Source organism: Strix aluco, chromosome 1, assembly GCF_031877795.1.
Source record: "Strix aluco isolate bStrAlu1 chromosome 1, bStrAlu1.hap1, whole genome shotgun sequence".
Lineage (NCBI taxonomy): Eukaryota > Metazoa > Chordata > Aves > Strigiformes > Strigidae > Strix > Strix aluco.
In genome coordinates, this window is record NC_133931.1 from 149,014,693 (window position 1) to 149,032,948 (window position 18,256).

Here is an 18,256-nt window from a genome sequence, read left to right on the forward strand (position 1 = left end):
TGGATGGCAATGAGCGCATCCTCCCCTACGCGCGCTGCCGCGCCTTCACCCGCGCCGCTCCGATTGGCTGCCTCGGCTCGCCCCGCCCCTTTTAAATACCTGTCGCTCTATGACAGGCCGTCACGGAGTTCCTGTTGAGGGGCTACCGCAGGGATTGGTCCCTCCCCCCCGCCGTCCTCGCCTTCTCCTCAGGGCCCCGCCCCTCCCCCGTAGCTCCTCCCGCGCTGGAGGGCGGCAAATGTCAAACCGCGCACTCCGGCGGACACGACCCGCCCGCCCTCGCGCGCGCCCGCCCGCCCCCTCCCGCCTGGGTCCTCGCGCGCGCGCGGGGCGGCCGCAATCCCCCTGGCGCCGGCCGCGCGCCCGCCCCGCTCTGCCCTCAGCCTGCGCGCGCGGCCGCCGGCCCCGCCCCCAGCCTCCAGCCCCGCCCCCGGCTTCTCGGCCCCGCCCCCTGCCGTCACCGGCCCCGCCCCCGGGCTCGCACCGCCCCGGCCGCCTCCGCCCCGCGCTGCACTGGGATGGTGACGGCGGTGGCGGGAGGCAGAGCCCAGCGGCGCGAGGAGAGTCAGTGAGCACCGCGGAGGGAGCGGGCGGCTCCGCCCCTCCCGTCCCGTCCCGTCCCCTCCTCTCCCGTCCCCTCCCCTCCCCTCCCCTCCCCTGCCGCGCCTCCCGCCCCCCGCCCTTCCTCCCGCTCCCTCCCCCACCCCTCCTCCGCCTCCTCCCCGCACGCGCCAGGCGGAGAGGCTGCGAGGGAGCCCCGGGTACAACATGGCGGAGCACTCGGCCCCCGACAACAAGCACAAACCCGCCGCCAACTCCGTGGCGCTGCTCAACAGCCGCGCTGGGGCGGGCGGCGGCGGCGCGGCGGCGGCGGCTGCCGGCGGCCCCCCGGCGGGCGGAGGCGGCCTGTCGGGGGGCCTGTCGCAGCCGGCGGGCTGGCAGTCGCTCCTCTCCTTCACCATCCTCTTCCTGGCCTGGCTGGCCGGCTTCAGCTCCCGGCTCTTCGCCGTCATCCGCTTCGAGAGCATCATCCACGAGTTCGACCCCTGGTGAGTCCCCGCCGCCGCCGCCGGACGGGACGGGACGGGCAGGCGGGAAAGCCGCCCCCTCACGGGGCGCGCCTCAGCCGGCTGCGCCGCGCCGGGAGCCCCGGCGGTAGAGAGGGGAGGGGGGGGCGCCCCGTAGGCTTCCCCCGCCGCGGCCGCGGGGACGACGGGAGGCCCCCGCCGCCTACCCCCGGCTCCGCCACTTCGCGAACTTGCGCCCTGCCTGTTCCTCCGGCTGCCGGGCGGAGGGAGCCGAGAGCCGCGGCCGCCCCGGCGGGGAGGGAGGGAGGGAGGCAGAGGGGGAGGGAGGCGGCGCGGACGGGACACGCTGTGGCAGGTCGGAGGGAGCCCGAGGGGTCGCGGTGTGTGGGGACAGGCGAGAGGGGCGGGCGGGCGGGGGGAGGGAGGGGAGCGGCGGCGCCGGGCACTTCGGTGTCCCCGCGGGGCGGCGGCGGGGACCTCGGGGGCTGGGGGGCGGCTGCTCCCCCGGACCCGTTGGAGTTGCGCGGGCTGGAGGCGGCGGAGTTGCGGCAGGACGCGCTGCCGGGGACAGGGGGAAAGTTGTGGCGCTGGCAGGGAGGCGGAGTGCCGGGCAGGAGTCGGGGGCTCCGGCGGCCGCCGTCGTAGTGAAACAGCCGTGCCAAACGTGAGCGACCCCCGGGCCCTTCTGCCGCGGGGTTGGTCTCCAGATGTGCGGTGCGGCGTCTCGGAGGGCTCCTTCCTAGAGCCCTTGTCGGCCGGGGAGGGAGGAGGGCGAGGAATGCACTGCAGGAAGTAATCTTCATAAAAGTGACTTGAGGGATTATAGTGAAATGGGTGACATTGATTTACTGCCAGGTGTTTCAAAGCTGCGTTTCTCAGCCCAAGGACTTTTGCCGTTTCCCACGCATCTTGATTTTTCTAAAGATTGCCTTCCCTCCTGTAGAAGCTGTCTGTTCTTTTCCCTGTTGGAGGGTACTGAAACCATTTTATGTATAAGATCAAGAAATGCTGCACTCGTTCCTTGCGGCAAGGCGAAGGGAAAGATGACGGGACTTGTGGGGCAGTTTTTTAATGCAAAAACGTGACAATGAATTCTTATATTAGTGGCGATTTCATCCTAGGAATCCGTGGCCTTTTTAGAACTTTCAGTAGGGCAGATGACTTTAGAATAACGAATTCTCCGTTTTTAATTTGAAATTTTATGTCTCTGGTCTTATTGTTAATCACGTGAAGGAAGGAGATGCTTCATTTTGAAATGCACGGTTAGATACTCCGGGTTAAACTTAATCTAAAATTGTTACTGAAATTGTACTTAATCTGCAAAGCATGCACTCTACTTCGATAGTTTCAAAAGCACAACTTCCTCTTTTCTGGTTGTTTTTCCCCCCCTCGCTCCCCCCCCCCGCCCCCCTCCCAGTGTAATCCATTCACAAATCATGGCTCAGAATAGTGGATAGAGAACAAGGAATTGCTTTGTTTTTAAATGCTGTCTGAAGTAATACAGGCTTTGTGATGTGAAAGCCAAATATCTCAAAATATCTTCAAAACATCAAGTAATTGCCCATAATTTAAGTGTTTTTCTGCAAACACAAATGAATGGAAGGAATGCAAACTTTCAATTAATAAAGTTAACAGCGAGGGGAGCATAGTTAAACACATCTGCAGTGAGACTATGAACCTGGGGTTGAATCCTGTGGAGTAGTTCTCAGGCTCTTCTAGTCTAAATTTAAGCAAAAAGACTTGCCTTTCTATCACGGAGGAAACTTTTTTTTAAGCATACAACCTACATTTTTGTACAACTTTATTTGATTTTTATAATCAAGGCTCATCCTTGTTGGATAAATGGAAATTTTACCGTGTCAAGTTGCATAACTTTTGTTATTAAGCCTTAAAAGGACATTTATAAAGGTGTTATGGGAGTTAAATTCATAGTAGTGATATGGCTGTAAAGATGAACTTCTGGTTTAAGCAATGTGTAAGTTGATGCAAAGTCATCTTCCTTAGTATACAAACAGAAGGCATTGCTGCCGTATGTACCTTTGCTAATTAGAGAATAGATGAAGTTGACAAAACTCATTGATTTTAATGCAGGTCTGTGAGAAGCAGTTGAAATGTCAAGAATCATGCCAGTGTCATGTTGCTGCATGCCAGAAATGGTAGAGGCAAATGCACTTAAGTTAATTAGTAGGAAAGAGAACCTAAAATGGTAGAAACTGAGAAAAACAAAGGGCTTTATTGCAGCAGCAATATTGGTGGAAAGAGTAAAAAATTATGTTGCTCCTAAATACTGTTGAGTGGCTAGGTAGGAAAGGTTTTTCACAGGTGTAAGGTTCTTACAAGTCTGAATCTAATGTGGGAAAGGAGCTTATGAGAAGAGATTAGAAGCAGTGCTCTATTTTTATTTTTTTTAACCACTTCTTTAGCAGATTGTCCAGGTAAACTGGATTTTTTTTTTTTTTTTTTTTTCCAGGACAGAGGGACCATAGTCTTTGTTGGTGGAACAGTTCCATAGTTTTCTTTTGGCTTTTTCTGTCAAGCTTGCATAGGATATCTTGCAATATGTGGATAAGTCACCTTTTCTCTAGTATTCGTTTTGTGATCAAGAGAGGAAGCTGAGGTTTATTTGATAAAATGAGGAGTATTAGATAAATCAGTTATTCTTTTGAATGGAAGAATATTGTTGCCTCTAAGGTGTAGAAGGCTTTCTCATTTACTTAGAATCCAGTTTTCTGGTATGGACATAACTGTAGGAGATCTGAGGTGGAAAGAAAGGGAGATTTGCCATGGGTTTTCTACATATTAATTGAATCAAATACCACTTTTTTCCTAACATGCCTTTCAAGCTGCATTTCTGACAGTAAAGTTAGGTTTTGATTGAGGGGGGGCGGGGGGGAAGGTTTGCTGGTTTTGTAAAATTAGCTTCTGAGACTTACTCCAGTTGGCATTTCTTCCAGAAATTACCCTTAGGTAGAACAGTAGGCCAAGGCAGTAGAGAAAGGACAGCTTTTGGTCTCCATTATAATCCAATTCCATATTGGCACTTACAAACTTGTAACCTATTCGTCGTTACTAGGATTACTGTTTTTTTCCACACTAAATGCCTCTTTTGTATAGTATTGCCACTTTATTTTGGTTTATTTCTCCTGTCTTGTTTATTTTCCATACTCGAGCTAGTCCAAAGACTTTGAAAAATGTGTGTACTTTTTGACAGCTTCTTGGTCAGGTGAGCCAATCCATGAAGTCAGTCAGCATTGACTTTAAGCTGTGCTACTGACAGGACTCCGGCATTTAACTTCAGGATTTTGTTACCAGGCCAAGGACTTGAAATATGGACAGGGATGGTACATTGGGATGGACGGGTTTCATGGCTGAAATTTGGTTCATCAGTTGGATGGACCAAAAGCATAATTTCTGTGTTACGTACGTACAAGTGCACAGTGAAAGCTTTTTGTGAAAGTACATGTTTAACTGGGATGTCAAGTGGGGTCATTCTTTCTGTCAGGTGTTGCCTTAAATGCCAGCATGGCTGCTGAACCAAGGCAACCAAAATTATGGAGTACTCGAACACGGACTACTTTTCTGTGCCCTGGTTTGTCTAACGTACAGCTCCAGCATGCCCATGTGCTATTTCATTTGGCTGCTAGTATCATATATATACCTAATAATCTATACGTATGTGTATATGTATACATTTAAGACTGTTGCATCCTGATACTGCTACTAACTAAACAGTAACAACCTTTGGTACATCAGTAGTCTTCAGGGAGTGCTATCAAAACAGGGACATTCGTTCTGTTTGCACAGTTCTCACCATTAAGTCACACGTGTGACAACTGTATCTGAATCATTAATCATATCCCATGACATTAGATCAAACTTTTGTCTTTCCCTGAGAAAGTTAACAGCTTACTAAACACCAGATTAACACCAGTTACTTTAGGAGTGAAAGCTGGCTTAAACTGGAATGCAGAAGCTCCTGTGTCTGAGCATGAGACCTTCTCTGTACCAGTTTGCATGTGCAGGATGGAGCACCAGTGCAATCTTTGTCACTTACATTTGCCTACCTACTGCTGCCAGGAATGTTGTCTCCTACTGTCCTGCCAACAATTCCTGGTACTGAGCAGCACTACCACAGTCTCATATACATTTTTGCTTCTTCCAAACCGACATCATTGATTACTCAAACCACCAGCTTTTTAACTGTCATCAGGGTGACCATTGTTTATCATACCTCACTAACGTAATTGTGCTAGGCAGAAGTATGGGTTTTATATATCTATGGTAGCAGTCCACTTTCTTTTCACTGATACAGTCATCTACCATTAGTGGACTTTGGTGAATGGGGATGACCTGGTGAAAATAAACAGAAGGTCAGTGTCATTGCTTGCATTTCAGAGGCAGACAGGTTAAAGGAAGTTAGTAGTTTTATCTTGGGCACAGCCAAAAAGACAGGTTTTGCTAGGCTCAAATCATGTTTGCTAGATGGGTTCTTGAGCTCTTATGAACTTTTTTTTCATTAATGAAAACTTGACACCTATAAATATGATACGAAAGCTTCATTAAATACAAAGTGTGACTCAAGTGAACATTAGAAGTGCTGTATGAGAATGATTGAACACTGGAGGTTGTGTAAATGTACTGATTTGAATAAGGTTGTGGGTTTGTGTTGTAGTTAGCTGATCCAACGGTTGCCTTTTGGAGTAGGAGTTCTTCTCTGTCACCCGCTGTTGTGGTCCTGCTTTTTAGTTTGTCCTTGCTCTAAACCAGTCATGGTGAGTTGATTCAATGAGGTAAATTGTAACATTTTAGTTCCCTGAACTTGCCTATCATGGGTTTTCATATTGCAGTCTTAATTTCTCATTTTTGAGGAAGAAATATGAATGTTGGTAGGGAATGTAAATAGCAACTGATTTTAGAGGGTAAACTGGGATTAAGTGATAGGGTGGAGACATGTATGCATTTAAAAACAGAGCATGTTAAGACACTGGAGCAACAGGAGTGACAGAAGAAGGGGTATGCAGCAGTGAATGGGAGTACCTTTAAACTGGTGTTCATAAGTGGGGAAAAAAATTAATGTAAATGTAAATAGTGTTGATTAATCTCAACTAACAATGCTCAGTCAGTAGACTATGGTCAAGTGTGACCCACCCAGATACTTCATCTGGCCATTGCTTGCCTGCTAGTGACTCTTCTTGCTGGGCAAACAGACAGCAGATTGCATAATAAATGTGTTCTTGAGGGTGGCAGCCACTGTCATCTCCAAACTGCTATCTTTCTGGGGGCTTTCAACCCATCACATAAGCTTGTTGAAGGTGAGTCCACAAATGTGGATCTGGTTAGGAAACATTTCCCACACACCTTAGGGCTCTTTTCCCAGACACTTCCTTTTGTTTATAATCTTCGACAACTTCCAGACTTCGCAAAAGCATTTGATTCCAATCCAGTTTGAATATAATCACTTTGGATTGGTTTTGAGATGTTGCAGATGTCATGAGATTCATGTTAAAACTTACTACAGTATCTTCATTCACAAGCTTTTTGATTCTATGAAATGAGAAGTACTCTATTTCTATTTTGTTGAAATATATTTTAAAAGATTGTGTACTTACTGTTAATGGACAGCTGGATTAAGTATTTTGTGACTTTTTTCTAAATGTAAGATACAGACATTACATTTGAATTATAAAAGTTGTTTATACTCTAGTAATACTAATAATTTTAGCAGGCTTTCAGGTAGCCAGATAGCTCAAACTCATTTCTGCCATTTCATTATCGTAGGAAAAATATTCTAGCATAGTCTCCAAATCTGATTTAGCAGTGTCTGTGTGTTCCTGAAGGGCAAGTTTAGAGATTTTTATGTTCTTGGAGAATAGCCTGCCAGGTATCTTCCCCTTCCCCCCCTGTTTTAATGAGGAAGGTCCAGATCAGGCATTTTTTGATCATTTCTACTGCACTATGATATGGGCTGGGGAACTCTGTTAGCACAGGGCAGTCTCTGGCTTTTGGGGCTTTTTAGATTGTAAATCCTGTATGTCCAGGGACGTGAACAGCTTTTCCTTGTTTAGATACTTGGAGGGTGCTGTTTTGAGGCTAAATAAACTTTTCTAGATGGTTCATACAGTGTTAACAGTCAAGACGTACAGTTGACTGTACTGAACTTCTTTACTGCTTAGGAAATTGCAGAAATAGGTAAATATTAGAAATTTAATGAAAGGAGGATAGTCTGAGGAAAGAACATTGGCCAGAGTTGAAGGCATAGCAGGGACTACGCTTTGTGAGTGGGGAGACTTCAGACTAGATTTGATCAGTTAGACTGATGCAGCTGAAAAGCAGTTCACTATGTGGCCTCATAAAATAACATTCCTGTAAGAGTCAAACGTCTGGTCCATCTCTACTATCATTTTCTACCATCTTTACTTAGCAGGTTTGAGTTTTTTTTTTCCTCACTTGCACAACTTTTAATGGGAGTAAAAACCTCATCGGACTTCATGCAGGTGCAGTATGAGAGGGTAGGAGGGTAGTGTTCATAAAACATGTGCAGAGTATGGTTGAGTACAGAGACTATCCCTACAGTCGTCTTTTGGAAAACATAGGAGGTGAGACAGAATGCTTGCGAAGTGTTGACCCTTTTATTGATTTGTTGGTAGCAGAATGAAACTTGAAAAGGAAAATGTATCGGAATTTTTATGTAGGCTGGGTCAAACTGAACCAGCAAGTTTAGCTTTTCATGCCATGATTCTTTTTTTAAACAGTCTTCAGCAAATATGCACAAACACTTGACTAACTAGAGCAAATGCTGTGATGAAAATCCTTGAATGGACTTTCCTTGGCAGATACCCTATTATTTGAGCAGCTTAGGATGTTCTGTTTTTTAAACAGAAATATAATTTGACTACATAGGGTTAGGGGTCGTTTATAAAGGTTACCTTTTGCTTCCTATCATAATTCTCTTGCTAATAGTCTCTGGTTTTGGCAGTCTGTAATCCGAATCCTCATGTTTTTAAATCTGTCTCATGTTGTACTGGTGGGGGAAGGGGAGAATAAAAATTTTGAACCTAGCAGGAAAATTCAAAATCTTGTAGGTACTAATAGTTTTCAGATGGGTTGGGGATAGTCTGGGTTTAGGGAGATGTCTTTGCTGTTCTACAAGGATCTGTTCTGATACAGTCAGGTTATTTCCCATCTAATGTCTATCTGTGTGTGTGCTGCAGTTTCCTCCTTAATTTTTGAAAATTTGTTCTTGCAAGTCCTTTGAGGTACATTTGTACTGACATTTAGGGCTAATCCTGAGGGCTTCTTTCTACTTAGCAGAACCATTAAAGCTGCTGCTTTCAGAGCCTGTGGAGCCTGCACCCTGTAGTAGGGCATGTGCAGGTGTTTTTATTAACTCCTTTAGCAAAACTTTTCCTCACCATCAGTCTTACCACTTGCTTGGAGAACAAAGTGAATTTAGGACAAGTATTGCTAGAGTCTTTCTGTGCTTTACATCTGCAGTAAATTTCGTAGTATGTCCAACGGATAGACTTCATTTCCAGCCCCGTAGCTGAGCAGAGCTCGTGATCTTTATCAGAGCTGTTGCTGGGAATCAAGCTGAGGTATTTTTAATGTGGGTAGCTGGTAGGTCTGGGCTAGCGAGGTACCATGAAATTGACCCTAATGCTGTACCACACCTTACATAAGTTGAAGCAGCCCAAGGAATGAATTTAAGGATACAGATACAAACAAAATAGATCAGCTTCTGTATTTCTCAACTTACTGCTGCTTTCCCAGGGTAAAAGCTCCTTTGGCATATGGAGAATTAAATGCTTCCTATACTTCAAAAGTTCTTGCTATTAAGTGAGGCAATATCCCTGTGCCTTAGAAAAAGAAACGGCCTATTTTAAACAAGGAATGACTGAGTGTACATGAGTGCTTCTGAGAGCAGGAAACGGTATTTAAACTGTCTGCTATGGGAGACCCAAGTCCAGTATCATATGTTACTTTTTACAGCGCCTGTCCAATATAAATGACTGGGGTATGTGGACTGTAATGATGATTACTTCCGGGTGTTACAGTGCTTATCATACCATTTTCTATGGCAGTTGATTTATATGGGTTATGTTAGTTTATTAGGTAAAGAGCACATTGGAATTCTGTTCAGCTGATAATCCATGAAGACAGAATTGCAGAACACCATTTCAAAACTTTCCACACTTAAAACAAAAAAACCCTCTAGGAAACTACATTGCAACTGAGCATGTGAGTTTGGTTTGATTATTGATTTTTGGTGGTGTTCTTAATGGAATTGCTGTTATTTTCTAGACTGTTTTACATGGTATTATTTACATTTATTTTAAAAAGAGTGGCTCACTATATGCATGGGCATCATCTATCCTGTTGAACAGTAAATGGATTTTGCAGAAGGGAAAAATAGCATGTAATTATGTAATTTTAAACTGTTCTAGCACACGTGGCTGGGCAGCCTACATTTTGTGAGTTCTTTTGCTTTATTTTTTTCAGTCTCTGCATTCATTTTTTGAGATTGTTATGCTGTAAGTAGTAGCCAGCTTCTTTAAATCCAAAGAGTGTGATTTTATTCCTATCTTCCGAATAGAAGGATATTTTAAGGAAAGCTAGGTATGGAAAGTACCTGTTGAACAGAATACTTGTGGGCTATAGCCAGAGGATTTGAAAATAGAGCAATGTATTTTCTTGATGCAGAAGCAAAACATAATAGAACAAGCCTACTTGTCCTGAATACTTTTTTTTGTTTATCAAGCTTTTTTTTTCTGTAGTCTGTTGCATATGTTGAATGTGCTTCCTTCCTATTCTAAGCTTATCCCAAGCAGCATTTGGAAGTTCAGGTGAATAACTTAAAATTTCATAAATACTGTTTGGAATGTATATCTTGAAAAAGAGAGTTTCATCTTCAGTGTTGAAATACTTAAAGTTTATAATTTGGATATTAAAGGCCTTTAAAATGCCTTTAATTCTTTCTCTGGCAATAGATAAAATGCCTTAAAGTTACAATTCTTCTAATTTAGAGAGTCAGTGAAACAAACTTGGAGCTTTGACATTATTATATTAACAACTGAAGTAAACCGGCATCTCTTTGGCTCAGTTTATTGTAGAAGAAGAGTCATGAAGGCCAATGCAGTGTTTGAGTTTTCCAAGAAGTTGTGTAATGCTACTGTATTTTAACTATTTTATCTTACACAGCTGACTAGAATGATTTCTCTAATGTCAAATGTCTGAAGTAATATTTGAAAAACTGTTGCATATGTTTCACAATTCATTTTACTCTGTAACAGTTTTAGTCTTTCATTTGCCAAATACAAAATGGATTTTGACACTGGACGGACTACCTTAAACATTTGCAGCAGTATCTTAATTTGTGATATCTTGGGTCAGCTAGTGATGACAAATGTAATTTTTCTCCTATCGCTAAACATGTTCAGGAACCAAGGTATTTTTAGTGCTTTAATTTTGTAATCCACCACTGCTTCACTAATGCTCGCCCTGCCCTCCCACGGTAAAGTCCAATTTTTGCTTGGGACAAGACTGGGTGGTATGTTTTGTATCAGATATGTCATGCTTGCAATTATTTCATCACTGCATTTTATTTTCTTGCCTTTGCTTTAGAAAGTCAGCTTCAGGGTCCCTTTTTCCTTATGCTTCCACCATACTCTAGTTTCAACACAACATTCTTACCTATGTGCATTGTGGTTTTGCTTTGGGATAGTGTGTTCCATACAGTGCCACCTGCTGTCTTCTTTCACAGAATCATCTAGGTTGGAAAAGACCTTGAAGATGACCTAGTCCAACCATTAACCTAATGTTTCAGAGCTATCTTTAAGAAGAAAAAGCCACAGAACAGTTTTACATCTTAGTTGAATGGTACTTTTACCTGGGAAGTTAAGCAGTGTTGTTTTCTATCTCAGTATCTAATATGCTGTGCTGGAGTAGCCATGGATATCATTTGTGTGTTGGAAAGCACATGGAAGATGATTCCAAAGGTTCCTTCAGGAACCTCCAGGAAGCTGCTGTGGCTTATAAGATGGCAGTTCGTGGTGATTGGAGTAAAGCCTGGCTGAATATCTACAATATGACAAGGTGCTGCTAAGCTTGTCTTCACCAGTATAAATTGGCCTTATTTGCATCCAGTCAAGGGGAGCAGTTCTCCTAAATGTCCCATCATCTGTTGGACATTTCCTGGGATAGTTTTCTGCTGTGTTAACAGGTTAAGGCAGCTCACAGAGATCTGGTAAGCACAGGTGTTGGTACCTACAGCTGGGTGCAAGGAGAGGGAAACTCCCCTTTGCCAGTGAGCTACTGTATTGGAACATCTTGTACCCTGATCCGATCTCCGGTATCCATGAGTTCTCTGAGCAACAGGTCATGGGTTATTGAGGGGTGAAGATCATTTAGTTTCTGCTAAAGCTCTTCTACTGTGCTCTAACTGTTTAAAAGTTCTGCCAGAAATAAGATTGTCATTGCTTAAGTGGTTATATGGGATGTTGGGGATCTAGAGCCGAGTCCCTTTTCTGAATCAGAAAGGCTAACTCTAGTTTTCTAATTTAAATGCGCATTTGTGGAGAGAGAGTTGAGAGGGCACATGGTCTGGTGGGGATTGAAGCGTGAAAGGTCCTGGAACAGGCCAATTTAATTCATGTCTGGAGAGCGAGGAGAGAAAAGATTTAGGATTATGTGACCTAAGAACTATCCCTTGAGAACTTCTGCTAGGTCCTTCCCAACAACTCTCACGTATCCTCTGCAATACACCTCTTTTCAACCCTGCCTGAACTGCAACTGATCAGCTTGCTTTAGTATCCGCCTTTCCCCATTCCCTTTCATGGGCAACCAGATGTTCATTTTACCTTGCGCTGTTTCGTGTGGCAATGGGACAGAAGGGGAAGGCATGGTACCTCAAGTCAGTACTTGTTATTTAATAAAGTGACATTAGAAATTAAACTCACCACTTTTACTGTTCATTAATATAAGACAGAAGGACTGTAGCTATCAAACTGTGTACTAATGTAGCCAGCTGGTCAAGGAGGTGATGGGTTTTGGAAAGGACGTGCTTCTGGACATAGGATAGATGAGGCAATGGTTGGTGTAGTCTGTTGTAGCAGAAAGGCATCACAGCTTCAAAGCATGTGTGTGTTTAATTAAGCCTAGCTCATCTTAAGAGTGTTCTCCCACCTCCCCATTTTTATTGTATTTTCTTCTTTTTTAAAAGCCCCTTTACAGTCGCTTCCAAGCATGAATTGGATTTTACTAAAGTGACAGAGGAGCACAATGAAATAGTTTGATAGCTACAATATAGTAAGATTAAGCAATACTAGAAATTCCATCACGTAATGAGAAAACAAACATGTAACTTTAATTTCACATTGTACATGGGACAAATTTAATACTAATTATCAATACTGTCTTAAATGTTGAGCACTGTAGTCACTGCAGTACACTTAATCTGTAGTGTTGCTGTGAGGATACCTAATAAAAAGCAAGTAATGTTTTGTTATTACATTTTTGTGTTTCTTGTGCACAGTCCTTAAAGAAACATTGGTAAACATCAAGTACAATTCTTAACAGGTTGGATTAAAATCAGTGAAAATTTGTTGGTTTTTTATTTATTTAAGACTTATTTGAAACAGTATGAAAGTTATAAAATAAATATAGTGGATAACTGATTTTAAATTCTGCTTGCCATACTTATTTCAGAATAAATCAGACATTGAAAGTGGTTCAAGAATGCAAAGTATAGTTAGAAAGATAAACTCCAGTCTGTGTATTGTAGGAAAGGCTGAAGACCACGTTCTGTTGTCATCTACTTTCCTGGTCTTTGTTTATTTTGTGACATCCTATTCCCACACCAATTTCCTCTGGTGTGAGACTATGCAGTCACTTTGCAAACAGCTGGAGGTCTTTCTACCCTCAGCTGGAGGCCACCATCCCTTCTGTTGGACTGTATTAATAGATCATGTGAGTACTCCTAATCTGCTTCAGAGAAAAATCGGGTGAAATAGTTTAGATCATCTTTAGAGTGGTGTGCTTTTTAGCTGTGATTCAAGCTAATTTGATTTGTGCACAGAAGTGGATTAGGAGTGGTTCTGCACTCCTTTTAACTAGCAAAGGTCAGTTGAAGGATGACTGCCACAGTTAAATTGGGGTGTGTAATTCAGTACAAGGTATCCTGGAGTTGTGAATCCTCCCCCTCCTTTTGCACTTTGGGCTGTATTCCTGTCTTTCTTTTCAGCTTAATCTGATTAGGGCATAATTAGATCTGTCTCTAAACAGATGTCTGTCTGCAAACCCTGGACGTATTGTTTGGCTTTTTTTCTGCAGGTAGTATATGTGTATATCTATATATGTACATACCCACAGCGGAAAATTGCCTGATCCCTGCTATATGCCTGATGAATGCAGTATTTGTGTCTGTCTATGCCAGGTTACTGAAGGGTTAAACAGAATTTGAACAGACACATTTAAGTTAGATAAAATTAGGTCTTTAACATGCCCTCAATCACTGGACAGAAATTGTTCAAGTTAGATAGACTGTCTGTTTCTGCTCTGATGACGCTTTGTATTATCTACTCTGAAATATCAATTTTTATTTTTTCAGCATTCATTGTAGTAAAAAGTCAGTAAGTCAGTATTGCAACAGATGGAGCTGAACAGGTGCACTATGAGAGGTCCAGCTTCTTGGACTAAACATAATCCATGTACGGAAGGGACAATTGAAAGAAAGCATAGTCAGAGAATTCAGGTAACTGCGAGCTAGTTGCAGGAGGAAGAATAGCAGGTGCATTAAGAGATATATTAAAGAGCAAATATTTAAGGAATATTGGATGAAATACTACCTTATTTTAACTTGCTAAACTGGCTTAAACTGCTCACATGCAACTACAACACTGTAGATTCTTTTAATTTCTGTGAGCTAACAAAAGACTACATTGACATAATCTGTACTGAGTGATTTGATATCTAATGTCGGATTCTGGCTGGACCTACTCTTTCTCATGTTACACCGACGTTCAAGTGACAGGCTGTTGCTTATTGAGGGCTGAACACTGTAGTTTCTGCTAAAGCTCTTCTACATACAGTGCTATAACTGTTTAAATGTTCTGCCAGAAATAAGATTGTAATTTGCTTAAACACTATATGGGATGTTGGGGATCTAGAGACTTTCTAAGGGTCCTGTTTATTTTTTACCATGTCTTGTATTTTACAGGGTAGAAATGGTCTGCCAGGCCTTGTGTCCAGACTGATTCCTTAAATTTCACTTAATGGGAAGTGATTGTGAAGTTTGTTCAACTGCATTTTGTGATAGCTAGTACTTCCATAGTTGCCACTGCATTGTAGCATATAGATGACTTTATTATGTAATGGAGATGATGACTGTGCCACATACTCCCAAATAGTTAAAATATAATTGAACTACCAGAAATGAATAAGAAAAATCCTATATTTTACTCTCTATTTCAGACTATTACAAAAACTAGTATTCTTTTCTGGGTACATATTAGATCTTGCTACAGGATAGCAGGTAGTATGTTTGAGATAAGTTTAATAAGAGTCCACTATAGTTGTTTAGGCGTTACAGGTTGCTTTGTTCTGTAGTAGAAGACCCTGGAAAAAGTAGCTGGGGAGTTAGCTGTCCTCTGTTCCCAGTCACTTCTTGTGAAGCAGTCATGTTCAGCCCATTGGTTTCTAGTATCACATTTTTCACAGAAAGAATATTTTGCTGCTTAAAGTATATTATTCAGCTAATTGCCTTTTGCATTCCTTTCTGACAACCAGATCCTTGTGTACCAGCCTTTAACTTAGAAGGTCCTGAAGTTAAGCAGCCTCCATCATGTTAAAAACAAGTACAAGATGAATTTGTTTAATCCAGAAGAAACATCCTTCTTGAACATATTCTTGAATTCGTGCAAAGCCTTTAGAGTTGCAAGATGCAAGATTAATGCACCAGAGAGTAGCCCAGTAGCACTCAGAAAGAAACAGACATAACGCTATAGGGCCTTTTAAGTTTGTGGTAGTTAATATTGTATTGAGCAGAGAAGTGATGCCTCTCAATAAGCTGATGTTGTCAAAAGATATGGAACCAATACTGCCATCAGTATTGATGCCAGTCATCATGTAGTGTCTGCAATGAAGTGTATGTCCAGTAGAGAAGAAAACGAGCATTCAGTTTTCCCCTGTAGGAATTTCAAATGATTCTGTCTGTATCTTATTGTTGAAACTTCTTGGCAATTTTGACTGTCCCAGGGAAAAATGTCATCATTGCTTTCTTCTCCGGCCTAAAATGTTCAATGTTATGAATGGCAGACTTCACTGGTGAAGTATGTCTTTTAGAATTGATAAAACTAACATTTTTCTTAATAATTTGCCTTGAGACATGGAATAGTTCAAAAGCAAGACAGAAAAAAGTAATGAAGAAGCCCAGTAGCCATCAGAAGAGGTGTCAGAGACTGTCAGCAGATATACACCCACTACAGTGATGATGGGAAGCACTTCGTGGCTTCAGATGTGGCATACTGTGTGATAAGTATAAGCTGTGGTCATGGAATGCTTTAAAAAGCTTGCAACTCTTTAGCAAAAATACTGAAGATGCCCTGGACTCTCTGAAGAAGTTAGAATGACTGTATATACTCCCTGTAGAATTTCATATCATTAAGCTACTGGCAGCATGCAGTTCCTGATTTTAGCACTTGCTAAGCATGACATCTTATTGCAGGCAGTGAAAATACCATGCCAAGTAGTGGCAGTAGGAATGCTGTAATCCTTCTTAAACACATTGGGGACATTCTGATATTCTTAATGGCTATTCTTTAACCATTCTGATGTCCTTCAGCATTTCCATTGAGCACGGTTGAATGTTGGACCTGAAAAAAATATGTGTCCTTCTGGTTGTGCCATCCAGCTCTTTTTTTTTCTGCCTGGGCTTTCTACTGTTCTTCCCCAGCAGGGATTATTCTAATGGTATTACAAATGGGGAGTTTAGTTGCTCGGCTGGATTCCAGGAACAGAAACTTCTAACTCCTTTGACTCGGAATTTTCGTCTTTTCTGAAGTTAGGGGACCACATCACTGCAGAACTTTCTGCCATTTTATTATGTCAGCATATTAACTGTCCTTTGTATAACAAAGGAGTCTTCACCACATTCTTCTGAGTGAGTGTGTTTGTTCAGAATTAGGAAATCTGAAATCAAAAGCAGGACCATGACCAATTTTGAACCTGAGGAAACTCAGAATGATAGTACTGCTGCCATTTCTCTTATCAAACATGAGACTTCTGGTTGACAGTCAACTTGCAGGATGTGTATTTCTCTTTTCAAATGGCTCTACTTGCAACAAAACCCCTAAAGATCAGTTGCACCTCTATAGATATAGGGCACTCTTGGGAGCTTTCACTAAGTACTTGATACTAGTTGAAGCTTATCTCAGAATGTAAAGAGTCATTACATATCCATCTATTTTGAGATAAAATCATAAAGACGAAACCATCAAAAATTCCATATTCAACTCCCTGAAAGCGTCAGAATTAGGACAACATTAAACCCTACATTAGCCAAAGCTTTTATTTTTTCTTTCTGGCAGTCTTGACATGGTAATCATCTTTCAGTCAACTTTAGTAAGAACTGTGTATACGTGTTCCATGTCCCTTGTGCAAGACTGGGTAGAATTGATGTGTTTGTGACTCCTGGGTGTTTGTTGTCCAGTGAGGTGCAGAAGCTCCTGTTTAGTGTGCAAAGTGATAATATCTTCCACATAAAATTGTGGTAGGTGTGCACCTCGAGAAATTCCAGAAAAAAGATTTGTGGACACATAATTTGGACACATAATTTGTGGACAGAATTTGGACACATTGATTATATATAAACTAATTGGGGACAATTCATGCAGTATATCTTTCTGTTTGTATTAGATTTAAGACCCAATAAAACCATTCTGCTGACATCAGCTTAAGTTAAAAAGAAAGGAGCATGATATTTTTCTGAAATAAAATTGCTTGGTTGCTCTTCCATTTTGCAGTTATGTCAGTTTTGACTCAGGTAAACAGAGTACCACCCTCTGTCTCGCTGGTTCTTATACATGTAGAGCTCAGCGTAGATTTTCTCCATTCTTACTGTGAGGTCTGTAACACCTTGGGTTTGGGCTGTGGGCAGTAGGAAAGACTCTTTACCTGTCATAAGTACTTTTGCCTACAGGTATTGCTGGTGCAAAATTCTGATTTGTTGAAACTGGTTTAAACATCCATGCAGGCTTTCCAAGATTATAAACTCAACACAAGTAAGCATTTTCATGATGAGAAATACTGCTGTAATGCGTTGGATTCATTATGTGATTGATGGGGTACTGTACTTCCATTTTAAAAACCATATGCAAAACTCATTGTGGTAATTGCTTATTCGTAGATACAGACTTCAGAATAAGACTTTCAGGATGTTGTGCTTGTAGTATAATATGTAGGCAAGCAGGTGTTTTAAAACTTAATATGGAATACTGTATATATGTTTCTTCATTTCAGTGGAAGTTACTGAACTTTCTCATTAGATCTTCCATAAAAGCGTTGCTCTGAATAAATTCTTCCTTTGGATGCAAAGAATATGTCGGATATGGAGTCAATCTGTAACTGTCTTTTTCAAGAATCTAGACTTGCCATCTCTAATTAGATGCTGTATGGCAGAATTGATTCTGTAATCTACATTTGCATTAAAAACTGACTCCTAGAATTGCTCGGATAGCTTGTAATGTTCACAGTTAGTTTGTATCATGTCATTTTTCTGAGTTTGCAGATGTGAAAATTTTGTGCATCTGCAGCTGAAGACTTTGGAGAACAGAAGCCTTTATAATTGCGGGCTTAGAAAATTTTCCACAGATTCTGCTAGTAAGGAGATTACATATTCTTGGATGACTATAAAATGCCAGATAAAAATTCTAGATGATGGGGCAATAGTAGCATGAAATGGATAGGGGTTTAGACAGTCAACATTCCCACAGGAAGCAACACTCTGATCTTGCACTCTGTTGTAGTGGGAGGGTCAAATGAACTCCATTGCCATCGGTGTAATTTGCCTTAAATGTTGTTAAGATCTGGATGAAATACTTGCATTGCTGTACGTGTGCTCTTTTCCTATATGTGCGTACTTTCTCAGGAGACTGAATTTTATTTGAATGTTCATCTTAAATAGTACTTTTGTTAAGGAAATACTAAACTTAGGAATGTCAAAGCCGAATATGTCT

The 18,256-nt window shown here is 42.1% G+C and overlaps 1 protein-coding gene across 2 annotated transcripts in view; it reads left to right on the plus strand.

Annotated features, from left to right (window-relative positions):
• The first annotated feature begins 535 nt into the window (after positions 1-535).
• STT3B (STT3 oligosaccharyltransferase complex catalytic subunit B) overlaps positions 536-18,256 on the plus strand; it is a 52,472-nt gene continuing 34,751 nt past the window's right edge. The window contains exon 1 of one of the 2 annotated variants that reach the window (XM_074839310.1): positions 536-1,049. In XM_074839310.1, the coding sequence (XP_074695411.1) occupies positions 769-1,049 (281 nt within the window). In that variant the 5' untranslated portion in view covers positions 536-768. The remainder of the gene's footprint in view (positions 1,050-18,256) is intronic. The other variant, XM_074839302.1, reaches the window with a different exon arrangement.